The sequence below is a fragment of the Notolepis coatsorum genome, assembly GCF_963971535.1.
Source record: "Notolepis coatsorum genome assembly, chromosome: 16".
Taxonomy (NCBI): domain Eukaryota; kingdom Metazoa; phylum Chordata; class Actinopteri; order Aulopiformes; family Paralepididae; genus Notolepis; species Notolepis coatsorum.
Window position 1 is genome coordinate 63,297,836 of NC_140180.1, and position 14,188 is coordinate 63,312,023.

A 14,188-nucleotide genomic window follows, 5' to 3' on the forward strand; every position below is an offset into this window, starting at 1 on the left:
AAGGCGAGCACAGAAAGACTCAGAAGAAGCTTCTATCCCCAGGCCATCAGGCTGCTCAACGAACAATAAACAATAAACACTATGCAACAACCATCAAATGCACACAGCACACACACCCACACGCACACTCACTTAAACAAACAACACACTGCAGCACCCACTCTCCACACTCTAGATCACCTAAACACACTTTACACTTTATATTTATTGGTAAAGGATTTGCACTACAACTCGTACACCTTACTGTAAATTGTACCTAAATTGTACCTCATCCCATTTCTGCTCTGCACTATATAGTATTGTATATTAGTACATTGCATAGTATATTGTATATTGTATGGTAACTCAGTTACTTCTATTCTGCATCGAACATTGTACATATGTCTATACTAAACACTGTGACCTCTATTTTTACTTCTATTTTACATGCTTTACTATTTTATTTCATACTTATCTTGTCTAGCACAGTCTCTGGAGCGTAACAGTAAGAAGCATTTTGTATAAAAGTATTCTGTACTTCTGTATGACAACTATTAAAGAAACTTGAAACTTGAGCTATCCAAGGCCACATTCCTTAAAGTGGAACGACGATAATAGTCTGCCTCTGACTTGGGGGTGGTGGGGGCAGGAGGCCATTCCAGCGTATCTCCAAGACGTATCTCCTACACAAGTAACTCCAGCATCATTAACACCACAGTAACTCCCCTACATGTATCTGACCATTCCTTCATATCCTTCTCACTAACTCTCATGCTTAACCGAAAGGTCTTCACCCCAACTCAAACCGTCTCACTCAGACGTAACCTGCCCTCCCTATCCCCCTCCACCCTCTCCTCTGACATACTATCCGCTCTACCTTTGAGTGACACCTTCTCTACTCTCCCCACAGAGATGGCAACCTCCACCCTCCTCTCAGCCCTTGCAACCTCCTTTGACAAGCTCTGTCCCCTTGTTGAGAAACCTGCCCGCCGTTCCCCACCCAGTCCATGGCTGAGAGATGCTGTGAGAGAACAAAGACAGGTCCTGAGAGCGGCTGAGAGGAAGTATAGAAAGTCACGCCTCACTGCTGACATCGACACATATCACAACCTCTTGTTAACATTCTCCAAAACCATTACTAATGTCAAAGCTTCTTTCTTTCACCATAGGATCGAGGCCTCTGCCAAGAATCTTCGCAAACTGCATGCTACCATGTCCTCCCTCCTCACTCCCCCCCCCCACCCCCTCCTCCCTCATCTTTCTCTGCCGAAGACTTTGCGATCTTCTTTGAGGAAAAAGTGGAGAACATCCGCAGCTCCTTCTCCCAACCCCCACCCATTCCAAACACTGAATCGAGAACCTCATCCTTCACTCAGTCATCTTTCTCTCCCATTACAGAAGCCGAGACCCTGACACTGGTAATGTCGAACCGTCCGACTACATGCCAGCTGGACCAGCTACCCTCCCCACTCCTCCAGACCATAGCACCGGACATCCTCCCATTCCTAACTGCAACCATCAACTCCTCACTCAACTCGGGGGTGGTCCCCACCTCCCTAAAACAAGCCAGAGTCACGCCCCTCATAAAAAAAAAAATCTGAACCCCACCGTCATAGGCAACTATCGTCCTGTCTCTCTTTTCTCCTTCCTTTCTAAAACACTTGAACGTGCTGTATCCAACCAACTTACTGCTTATCTCTTACAGAATGATCTCCTAGAGACCTAGACCCTAATCAGTCTGGCTTCCGGACTGGCCACTCCACAGAAACGACCCTCATTGCGGTCACAGAGGCACTTCACTTAGCAAAAGCGAAAGGCCTCTCCTCTGTCCTGATTCTCCTAGATCTATCTGCAGCCTTCGACACAGTCAACCATCAGATCCTCCTCGCGGCCCTCGCAGGAATGGGAGTGGCTGGATCTGCGCTGACATGGCTGACATCATACCTCAATGACCGCTCCTACCAAGTGTCATGGAGAGGGACCCTGTCGGCCACCCGCCCCCTGCGGACGGGTGTCCCCCAGGGCTCGGTCCTAGGACCCCTTCTCTTCTCCCTCTACACTAAATCGCTGGGTAACATTATCACGTCTCATGGCTTCTCATATCATTGTTATGCCGATGATACTCAACTCTTCCTCTCCTTCCCTCCCTCAGATATCCACGTCTCTGAGCGGATCTCGGCCTGTCTGTCCGACATCTCCGCCTGGATGACGACCAACCACCTCAAACTGAACCTAAGCAAAACAGAATTGCTCCACCTGCCGGCCAAATCCTCCCCCCTGACCGACCTTTCCATCACAGCTGAGAATGCAGTTGTGACCGCGTCCCCGACCGCCAAGAACCTTGGTGTTGTCCTCGACGACCAGTTGAACTTCTCTGCTCACATCGCAGCGACAACCAGAACCTGCAGATTCCTCCTGAGCAACGTCAGAAGGATCCGCCCCTTCCTGACAAAAGAAGCCACCCAACTCCTCGTCCAATCAACAGTCATCTCCCGCCTCGACTACTGCAACGCACTGCTCGCTGGCCTCCCGGCCACTGCCACCAAGCCTCTTCAACTCATTCAAAACGCAGCGGCCCGCCTGATCTCAAACCTACCGAAGTCGGCCCATGTCACCCCACTTCTTAGGGACCTGCACTGGCTCCCCATTGCTGCACGTATCCGCTTCAAGGCCCTCGACCTAGCATACCGTGCGGCAAAGGGAACCGCTCCCGCCTACCTCCGGTCAATGGTCTCTAACTACACACAGGAAAAGAGCAGACCACGAGGAGAGAGCTAGAGAGCTAGCGAGATAGGCCGCTAGTGAGCGAGGACAGATAGGTCGCACAACCACGAGAGATAGAACTTATTAATTTAGTTTCTTAGCTTTCCTTAGACCTCTAAAGACTTTCAATTTTGCAATCTGTGTGAAACCTTTGTTTATGCAAATAAACATCCTTTTGATACAATGGACTCTCAACTTACACTTTGTCTACGAATGCAACGGGGGAGAAGAGATCGTGTTTTAGCCAATCAACCGTGGGAGTACCAAATTCCACCAAATGATTGCCTCCATGAAACAAACAATACACAATGCACAGATGGCCAGGAGAGGTGATGAAGGCTGATAACAATCAACAACATGCTGAAAACACTGATATCTATCAATAGGGAGATAGCAGGATTGATGCAGTTACTTGTGATCTAGGCCTGATGAATAGGGAGATCGCAGGATAGATAAGGTTATCTGGGATCTAAACCTGATGAACAGGGAGATATCAGGATAGATAAGGTTACCTGGTATCTAGGCCTGATGAATATGGAGATAGCAGTATAGGGAAGGTTACCTGGGATCTATAGGCCTGATGAATAGGGAGATGGCAGTATAGGGAAGGTTACCTGGGATCTATAGGCCTGATGAATAGGGAGATGGCAGTATAGGGAAGGTTACCTGGGATCTATAGGCCTGATGAATAGGGAGATGGCAGTATAGGGAAGGTTACCTGGGATCTATAGGCCTGATGAATAGGGAGATGGCAGTATAGGGAAGGTTACCTGGGATCTATAGGCCTGATGAATAGGGAGATGGCAGTATAGGGAAGGTTACCTGGGATCTATAGGCCTGATGAATAGGGAGATGGCAGTATAGGGAAGGTTACCTGGGATCTATAGGCCTGATGAATAGGGAGATGGCAGTATAGGGAAGGTTACCTGGGATCTGGAGATCTCTGCTGTGGCTGAATCCTCTACTTGGCCTCTGTAGAAGAAATGGCCCCTGCCTAGGAGAGAGAACATGATGTGAAACTGACTACATGGTAGAAAGTTAAAATAATAATTAATCTTCGTCTTGAGAACCATGAAGCTGTTTAGATTTTTTTGGTGTTCCAAATCACTTCGGAGTAACAAGAGTATGAATGTCATGCCGCACCCAAAGGACTCAACTCCAACCTACCACCGTCTTTTTTAGGTGGTGAAAACATTTGAAAATGAAAAGAAATATATTCCTTTTAAAACTTAAGAGTTATATGGTTTTTCATCTGAAGGATTTGATTAATGCTGTCCTGCCAAGCATGTTTCAAGTTAGATTATGTCATGTCCCTCTCTTTTTACAGTGTAGAGGAGTGAATTCTTTAGTTTTTTGGCTCCTTGCCCGTAGCAGCAGCAACAATAACACAAGATGTTTAAATCAATCTTAACTTAAACTTAAAAATGTATTAGCAGCTTATTCAAAATTGTCAGCATTGTGTACAATAACAAAAAAGAATAGCAACAATAAGCAGCAGAATGAAAAGCAAAAACAGTGAAAAATCTGTGCACATTTACCTGAAAGCCAAGCGTCGATGAAGAGGATTCCCACTGAAATGTTATACTTCAAGCCATACAAAGTAACTCCTCCCTGTAAGGAGAGGTGAAATACTACATATTATTTTGTAGCATAATGCAGTAAATAGTCATGTGGAGTTATAAGCACCAATGCAGGACCTGGTTCCTCTAAAGCAGCTCAACTCTGTTATAATAATATATATGGAACCACACACCACAGGTGTGTCAATGGAAGCCTTGCACACATAATGTTTAGAATGCCCATTTGTCCTCCATGTTGGAAGAAACAACGGTTGCCATGTGCAAATCAGCGGTTGCCATGTGTTGATGTATACCAAATTTGTAATTGGTATACTGTATTTAATAAATTGGTGTCTTAAACCAATTTGCCACTTAAACAAGTGACAATGGAACAGTAATATCAAGCTTTTCCAGTGTTTACCTACTCTACCACTGCACAGAAATTAGGCATTTTCTTTAGAAAATAGTTATCTATGGGTACAGGCAGCCATGTTGAAAAGCCATGAAGAAAGAGAACTACACATACTGTACAATTCCTCTTATCATGCAGAAAATGATCTTCTACTGTATACACAGCAATAATTGCCTTTTACAGATGCAAATAACGTGCACAGACATTTACGAACACCAATCATACCCCTGTGCAAATGCTCTGACCAATCACACCCATGTATAGATGCTCTGACCAATCACAGCAAAGACTGATCTTTTCATGATTATAATGATGATCATAACATCCAAGGTTCTCTTGATGTCACTGACACAATATCTACATACCGTATGTGCTTGTATTTAATCATTTAGAAAACAAGTTGCATATACTACAGGATACTACTAATAACAATAATAACAAAAATACTACAGGATAATAAACTAAGACAAAAAAGCCCAAAACATTGTTGTCTTCATTATCAGATGCTGCCCAACTGTCGGTCTGGGGAGGGTGTGGACCGCCACATGTCTTCTCTGTCGGTCTGGGGAGGGTGTTAGACTACCATATGCCTCCTCTGTCAGTTTGGGTAGGGTGTAGACTACCACATGCCTCCTCTGATACATGTGGAGTCGCCAGCCTCTTCTTTTCACATGACAGCAAGGAGTTTCACTGGGAGAGCGGAACACACGCAGAGGTTCACGCTATCTCCCCCAGATCTCCTCCCTGCTGAACACGCACCCGGCTGACCAGTAGAAGTTGCTATTGCAAAGACTCATACCCCACCGGCCTCCCACTCTGCCAATTGTGTTCATAGGGACGACTGACCCAGCCAGAGGTACTACTGCCGGCATGGTCTCTGCGGTGGTGGGCGAGTGCTTAGACCTCTAGTCTACATGACCCAGACGCCCCCATTATCAGATGTATGTGCACATAATATAGCTGGTGTATCAGTGATCAATCATATCAGCCAATCATATCATTGGCTTCATTGTCAGAGCATCTAACATATAATTGGCATCTGTTAACAGCAAACTGTAAATGTCTGTACAAATGACTTCTGTCTGTACAAGACAAATCTTGTCTTGTCTTGACTACACATGTTACACTCTCCCAGTTATTTAAATTATGTGGCTATAGGACAAACCTGATCTGTGACCATTTTTAATTACAATAGTACCTATTCGATTACAATCTGTGTATACAACTTATTGCAAAATGTACATAAATACAGCTATGTATGATTATCCAGTGGAATAGATTGTGCAATACTGATATTTTGTGCAAAAGGGCAATGGGCAATCTACATGCAATAACGTGCAATCTAATCCAGCACTTTACAATTCAAGTGCAATAAAATGAGCACATTATCACTTTGCCACAAGCACCAGTCACTTCAACACTTGGTACCTAAAGCACTTTAAACATATAGAAGGCTCACCAACGCCTCTTATTCCTGAGGATTGATTGATTGATTGATTGATTGAAAACTTTATTAACAGATTTCAGAATGGGTACAATACAGTACGGCTCAATACAAACAACTGCTATGAGGATGCAGACCAGCAAAATACTTTTGTGTTGTTTACATCAGGGTCCTCGATTTTAAATTCATCAGGACATTTATGACATACAAATATACAGTACTGTGTAAGAAAGAAAATAAATATCATAAGAAAAATATATACATCCGAAGGGGAAGAAACTGTACATTGGAGGGGGTTGGGTGGGGGGGTTTGGACAATTACCGGGGCCAGTTTCTAATTGCAGCCACCCGTAGGTGGTCTTTGAGAGTGGTTTTGAAGGAGGGTAGGGATTCACATTATTTTACGGCTGTGGGTAGGGCGTTCCACATTATTGTGGCATAATTGCGAAACGTGTTTAGTCCCTTGTTTGAGCCGAATCTGGGTTGAATATGATTTGTGGAACTCCCTCTGGTGTTGTGGTCATGGAATTCACTGACCTTTGGGAAGTATTTTGACATGTACATGGGTACATCATGTACATACCAGTCTCCTGGTATGACAATTGCACTGCCTCAGACCAGAGAGCACTGCAGAGGGTGGTGAAAACCGTCCAATGCATCACCAATACATCATTCCCTGCAAGTCTATTCATCACAAACGGTGTCTGAGGAAGGCAGCATTGTCATCCCAAGACATCAGAAGAGCGGTAGCCAGCAGGACAGAGCGGCGCAGGCAAGCGAGAGATGAGAGGCACCCCCTACATGGCCATGTACCTGCCCTCAGTCGACTAAAATCACAGAGATGTTTCCTGACCAGCACTGCTCCACTGGAGACAACACCATCTGAAGCCCACCTTAGAATGTGGAAGGAAAAGATGTCCAACCACCCACACAGCTCGACTATGCTCATCCCCCCTGCCGAAACCCTCCCACCAGGAGATAACAACTGGCCAAAATGGAAGTGCCTGAACCGACTCCGCTCAAGTGTTGGCTGTTCCAGGGAAGCCCTAAGCTGATGGGGTTATTTTAGTGGCCCAACCACATGTAACTGTGGCACAGAACCCCAGACCATGGAGCACCTCCTTCGATGTCCTCCGTTAGGTGGACCCTGCACAGCAAAGGACCTAGCACTGGCTGGACATTATATAAGATGAATAGCTTTGTATATGAACACGAAAAGAAGAACTGTAATCATAATTATCATATCTACCTACCTCATACTATAGTCTACTCATATAATTCTGTGTGATAGCATGTACAATAGTGCTGTATATACCATATATATATATTTATTCTTACCGTATATATATTGTTATGGGAATGTTATGTATACATCTGTGTTAAAATACATATTCTATGTCTTACAGCTTGACTAGTTTAATATGACCAACTACTAGTGAACTAGTCTGCCTGACTACAGACACTACTGTCCCTTTAAGAGCTCCAAGGTATGGGAGCTGTAGAGTCGTGCCAAGGTTGTTTCCCACTCCAGTTAGACGTAATAAATAACATAGCCTAGCCAAGCAGATTGTTTAGTCATTTGTCCCTAACTGGGGCACATTTTGTTTACCTTTCTGTCATATCTGGATGTATAATGTACGTCATTTTCAATTGTGTATTAATGTACGTTCTGACCAGAGCTCTTTGTCATTTTCTGGTCAGACGCTTGTGTGTAAACATAAACGGATCACTTTCACTGTGGCCACAGATGAATAAACTATGTTATTTTTTTAATAACTCGACTCAGAATGATTTGCACGGCTCATCTTTTGTTCTTGGTCATTTCCACGACAATATCCACATCTGTCTGTACATACCTGCATATAATCCTTTTTACATACAGTATCTGTAGATACTATATCTATATCTGTATATATAATTACCTACCTATTCTTACTAGTTATGCTGCTGGCCAGTATGACTTACTACCATAGTGTCTTTATACCTGTATTACTGCACATATTCATACTACAACTCTGTACATATATCTTATGAGCACTATTACTCAGTAGTACTAATTTATATATTTTATACCCAGTTTAATCATCTGTACATTGTATATTACTATTGCACTTTTACATTTGCTTTAATTTAATTGTACTGTACTTGTGCTGTATAATGACAATAGCTTTTTTTTTATCTAATCTAATCCTATTTCCCAGTTTGTCTCGCCACATTGCACATATTGTGTTGTCATTGTCTGTTTGATCTATTGTCTATTTGATGAATATCTATTGTCTATCTATTGTCTGTTTTTTATGGTTGTGAAGTTTGTGTAGTTTAGTTGTCATGGTTTTACTTGGTTTGGTGGTCCTGTGATGAACAGCTGAATCTCACAGGGTTTGCTGCTTTCTCTTTCGTGTAGGCTATCCTTACGGTCAGGCTTTCAAGTATTCAGTTTAGTGCTGTTCAATGCCCTGTTGAGCATTCAGCCGTTCTCTGTAGCCATTCTTGTTTTAGGCTACTGGCTTCATTTAACACTTTTTCTTTTCCGAGAAGCTGTTTTTTTTTTAATTGAAGCTGAGTGTTTGATTGTAGTCTGTTTCTTTTCTTTTCTTGTCATTAGTCCACTACAACCCATCAACTCCCTTAGTGAAGGTTTATTGTTTTTGTTTGTTGTTTTCTATAAACTCTTTATTGAGTGTTGTCCTGTTGTTCTTATCAACTCCTTTTATTTTGAGGCATTCCACCTGTAAAGGTTGTTTTTTGTTATTTATTTCCCCCCCTTCTCCTTATTGTCTGTGTAAGCAGTTTTATGGCTATTTTTCATGAATAACTTAAAGAGTCCGTATTATCTGTTAGTGACCTGCAGCCCTCACATTACTAACTTGTACTGTTCCTTCTGTTGAATGAATGAATGAATGAATGAATGAATTACACATTACTAACTTGTACTGTTCCATCTGTTCTTGTGGTTATGAAGTTTACATATATTTGTAATTAGTCTGCTCTGTTAACATCAACCTGCAAAGGGACTACAGATGGAAATCAGCATCTGGCTATAATATGTGAAATATTATTGGTGAAATAAATAAACAGGGTGTGTATAAGTAGATTTACTGCACAATGAGAGGAAATATATGGACACACTTGGTGCTGAGATGCTATCTGATAGTAGTATAATATATATATATACAGTAGGTTGCTCTGGGAGGTCAGGGGGACTGACCGCAGGCATGCAGAGTAGGTCATCAGGGGTCACGGTGAGGTCATCACGAAGCTGGAGAAGCTGGTTATCGCCCTGAGTATGGAGCTGAAAGAGCTGATATAAAGAAAGAGAGGGAGAGAAGGAGGGGTTGGTGGGGTGAGAATGGAGAAGCGAGAATTTTTTACCTGAATCCTATCTGTAAAGAGGACATGTGATAACTAGCCATAAAACTTACCAGCGTGTGTAACTAAACAGTTTAGCAAACAATTTACATCTTCAAAAGATTTTCTAAAAAACTTGGGCAAAAAAGTGTGACAAAAGTCATTACAACTCAAAGGTCATTAACAGCACCCAGCATCCTTTTCGTTTGTATTGTTACACATTTACCAGCCCAGCTCAGAAAGGGAGACATACTTCCTGCATGGGTTCTATCAATCCTAGGTCGTACACCATGAAGCCGTCCACACCAGCCTTGATCTCCAGCAGCTTCAGTCTGACTTAAGGGGAAGGTTACGAGTGTGTTTGAAACATGATTTGAATGCAGTCGCCACACAACTTCCCAAACGCTAAAATAAAGAAAATAATAAAATAATTTGATAAAATGTTAGTCAATGGTGACACAATTATCATACTACTATCGACTGCTACTACTGACTGCTACTATCGACTGCTACTACTGACTGCTACTATTGACTGCTACCATTGACTGCTACTTTTGTCATGCTACTATTGACTACTACCATTGACTGCTACCATTGACTGGTACTATTACTAACTGAGTTTCAAGTTTCAAGTTTGCTTTTATTTGTCACGTATAAATTACAAAATGCAAATGAGGTATGGATGTAGTGCAAATCTCTTTAATAAATAGATAAATATGATGTAGTGTTAAAGTGTTTAAAGTGTATAAAGTGAGTGTTACGGTGAGTGTTTGTTTAAAGTGAGTGTGTGCATGTGGATGTGTGTGCAATGAGTGTAGATGGATGGGTTGATGTTACAGTCATTGAGCATCCTAATGGCCTGGGGATAGAAGCTCCTTCTGAGTCTCTCTGCACTGGCCATGAGACTCCGGTAGCGCTTGCCTGACCGCAGCAGTGCAAAGAGGCAGTTGTTTGGGTGGCTAGAGTCTTATGGCTATTCTCTTAGCCTTGGCCCTGCAACGCCTTGGCCCACCTCCAATTGTGCGTTCGGCTGAACGGGCCACTCTCTGCAGTCTGCTGCGGTCGTGTGCTGTGCTATTCCCCAAACCAGGAGGTGATGTTACCAGTCAGGATGCTCTCTATTGTGCATGAGTAGAAGTTCTTAAGGATCTCCTGACTCACTTTGAACTTCCATAGGAGCCTTCTTCACTACACTGACTATGTGTGTGGTCCATGATATGTGGACTCCGAGGTGTGTGTGTGTGTGTGTGTGTGTGTGTGTGTGTGTGTGTGTGTGTGTGTGTGTGTGTGTGTGTGTGTGTGTGTGTGTGTGTGTGTGTGTGTGTGTGTGTGTGTGTGTGTGTGTGTGTGTGTGTGTGTGTGTGTGTGTGCGTGCGTGCGTGCGTGCGTGCGTGCGTGCGTGCGTGCGTGTGTGTGCGTGCGTGCGTGTGTGTGTGTATAATTATTATATGGCCTGTCTGTCTGTCTTCCTGTGTGTATAATGCAACTGCCTGAACATCTTGCCTGGTGACAGTGGCGAGGGCTGTCCTGTGGGAGGCACTGTCCCTGTCTTGAGGCAGCAGCAGGGCAGCCATGCCACCGGTGGCCAGAGCCCCGCGGCGGTGACACGTCTGCACCAGCAGGTCCATGTAGCTGCGCAGGAAACGCTTCTCCATGTTGACGTACTTACTACGGTCCGGGAGCAAGAACGCCTCCCGGTGACCTGGAAGAGGAAGATATGAATGACCTTTTTACCTCTAGATATGACCTTTTGACCTTTGGGGGTACAGAAATGGTGCTAATATTAACAAATGGTAATGTGTCCCTTGCCTAATTAGGTGAGAAGTGTGAAAATTATGACAATGAAATATTTCATGATTATCCTTTTATCCATTGCACCACCCTTTCCCATTGGATGGTCCCTCTAGTCTAGAGGCACACAAGGGGCCCAAGGCTCAGAGCTTGATTTGTTGAAGGATCCAATAGTTCAGTGGACACTTTTCTGATGCAATGATAAAGCAAACATTTCATATTAGGAGTTCCGGTGATGAAACCGGTGTGTACAACAATATATATGGAGTTCCGCCCCAATCAGCCAGAGTAACGACACCTGTGTCTAATTAATGGAAGTGGTTGCGGCCCGAGAAAAGGGGTGAACAAACAGAGAAGATTGGCGAACCTTGACCGGCAAATCCACACGTGAGTAGAGAGAACATTAACACACTGTATGATCTGTTTTGGAAGGAGGACCCTGCTGTGTGCTACTGCCCCTGTCTGTCTGAGAACCCACTCTGTGTAGGACCCCTGCCTGTCTGACTACCCTCTGCCACACATGTCCCTGGACTGTCCGAGAACCCGTCTCCATGTACCGAACCTCATTACTGGACCTCGACCATTCTACTGGATTGTGGACGGGAGCTTGCTGTTGTGCATTAACCCATTCCTTCCCACAATCTTTTGATTTTCATTTCTCTGGTTGTGGAACTTGAATTTATGGTTTTCACACAAACACTCTACAACCATACAAGTGTGTTGCAATATAAACTGGTAATTTATCCTGGTTAAAAATGTCGTTTTCGGATCACTGGGACCTCAGAGCGACTAAACGTCATTGTTTTAACAAAAATATAGTATGTTCTTTAACGTAGGTAGAGTCACACTTCATCCCTCATCGATACAGATCCTCTTCCACTGCTTCCCTCACTGTCCCGTCATCCGAACTCAAATCCACGTGCTACACCCCGACTCTGGAACACCCTCCCCCAGACCTTCAGAGACTCTCCTTCACTCTCCACCTTCAAATCCTGTCCCAAAACCTACCTGTTCTCCCTAGCATTTAACCCTCCCTACCCATAACCACCCTCCTCCAACCTGTTGCCCCCCTTTTCCCCTCCCCTCTCTGCCTCCCCTCCCGGCTCCTGTATTTTTTGTTGTCTGTTACTGTGGCTCTATGTTCCTGTGTATGATATTGTTCCCTGTTTCCCCTGTGGTTCTATATTTCTTTTGTTTCTTTGTTTTTTCCTTCTGCCTACTGTCAGTGATTTCGGGTTACTGAGAAGCGCTCTATAAAATAAATGAATTATTATTATTATTATTATTATTAGATGCAAGCCAGGCGGCTATGCTCACCAAACTTATTGACAAAGGAGGCGGAGTAGTCCCAGATGCCACAGTTGAGTCCTGCTGAGTGATCCCGGAGCTCATAGAGAATCTCTTCCATCTCAAAAGCTGCCAGGATGTTCTCGATCAGCACAGTGGCCTTGATGCTGCCTAGAGGAAGGCCGAGCTACGCACACAAGACAGACATGTGTCAGACATGCATCTGAGAAGGAATAATAATTGTAACTTTCTCTCTCCCTACGGTTACCTCCTTGCCTATAGTATTATAGGCAGCAATACAGTCATGTCTAACAATAAAACATCTGCTGTGCAACTATGTGGAGGTGTCAAACAGTTAACAAACCTCTGTCCTGGTTCTTACTGTGTCTGGGAGAAAATAAACCTGAATGTATCTGCACACACAAACCTTATCTTCCGTCCAGACAAAGATCTTGTTCCATAGTCTAGCCTCCATGAAGCTCTCTACCTAGATAAAAGGTAGGGAAGAGAAGAGAGATTTTATATATTTTTCATATTGATTGTTTTTCTACAGTATTTGATAGGGTTGTGTGTTTTCTGTTGGGTTTCCAGGTCGGGAGGTGGCTCATCAGGACATACACCTGGGCCTGGGTGTATCTCTCAAATAAAGTCTGCCGTCAGGATCAATGTTCTCTTTCTGCACAACAACACACATCAATAATCTGGTTATTGTTTAGTTCACACCTTTCAACATGCACAACAAACTATTTGTATTTCATTGTTTTTATATTTTATATTTTTTATTTCATTGAATTGCTTTTGTTAATAAATAATTAGATTATTTAAATAGTTTCATGTGTCCCCCATCCTTGTTTCAACCTGTGAGCCAGGGTTGTAACGAAGGTTATCCTATAACCCTAGTTATATGAGTTCTGGCAAGCGTCTTGCTCGTTTACATTGAAAGTATTTCACGTGCACCTTACATCTACCCAGCCACGCCCACTCCCGGTCACGCATATAACACGGCGGCGTGCTGTGCTCCTCCTCCCAAGTCTGAAGTCTGAACTTCATTTGAAAGGCAGTCAGGGGTCCTCCGGGCCACAAAGCAAGACACTTGCCAGAACTCGTATAACTAGGGTTATAGGATAACCTTCATTATATTTCGTTTTGGCTACGCGTCTTGCTCGCTATTGGACCAATGATAAATGTACACACTGAGGTCCCCTTTACGACCACCAGAAAAAACGGGGAGGGTCCTGGCCCTCACACGACTCGTCCTAACTTTGTTTCTTTGTTTTTTCCTTCTGCCTACTGTCAGTGACTTCGGGTTACTGAGGCTTTTAAAACCGGTTACCCCAGGCGGGGAGGTGCACGTTTTGCAACAAAAACACAGGGGACAGACCATTGTATAACCCAAATATCGGGGCTGCAACTGGTCTGCCTCGCCAAAGAAAGGACTCGATTCAAAATCGGCCTCTGTCTGGCCAGGGCCGTCTGTTTCGGACAGACCAGGGCGTGCCGGTCCCAAGACAGCATTACAAACGCCCGGGACCAGGCACCGCCTTCCCTTACCCCGTTAATTGTGTCAAAAAACAGGGGGACAGGCCTTTAAAGTTACAGCCCACT

The 14,188-nt window shown here is 43.9% G+C and overlaps 1 protein-coding gene across 1 annotated transcript in view; it reads right to left on the reverse strand.

The window, feature by feature from the left end:
• Positions 1-14,188, reverse strand: part of ugl (ureidoglycolate lyase) — a gene marked incomplete at its 3' end in the record, with an annotated part of 70,514 nt that overhangs the window by 24,693 nt on the left and 31,633 nt on the right. Inside the window, exons 6-12 of the mRNA XM_084332052.1 lie at positions 13,011-13,070; positions 12,614-12,770; positions 11,009-11,207; positions 9,759-9,837; positions 9,366-9,458; positions 4,281-4,353; positions 3,669-3,736 (exon numbers count right to left, since the gene is read on the reverse strand). Coding sequence (XP_084188178.1) covers positions 3,669-3,736; positions 4,281-4,353; positions 9,366-9,458; positions 9,759-9,837; positions 11,009-11,207; positions 12,614-12,770; positions 13,011-13,070 — 729 coding nt within the window. The remainder of the gene's footprint in view (positions 1-3,668; positions 3,737-4,280; positions 4,354-9,365; positions 9,459-9,758; positions 9,838-11,008; positions 11,208-12,613; positions 12,771-13,010; positions 13,071-14,188) is intronic.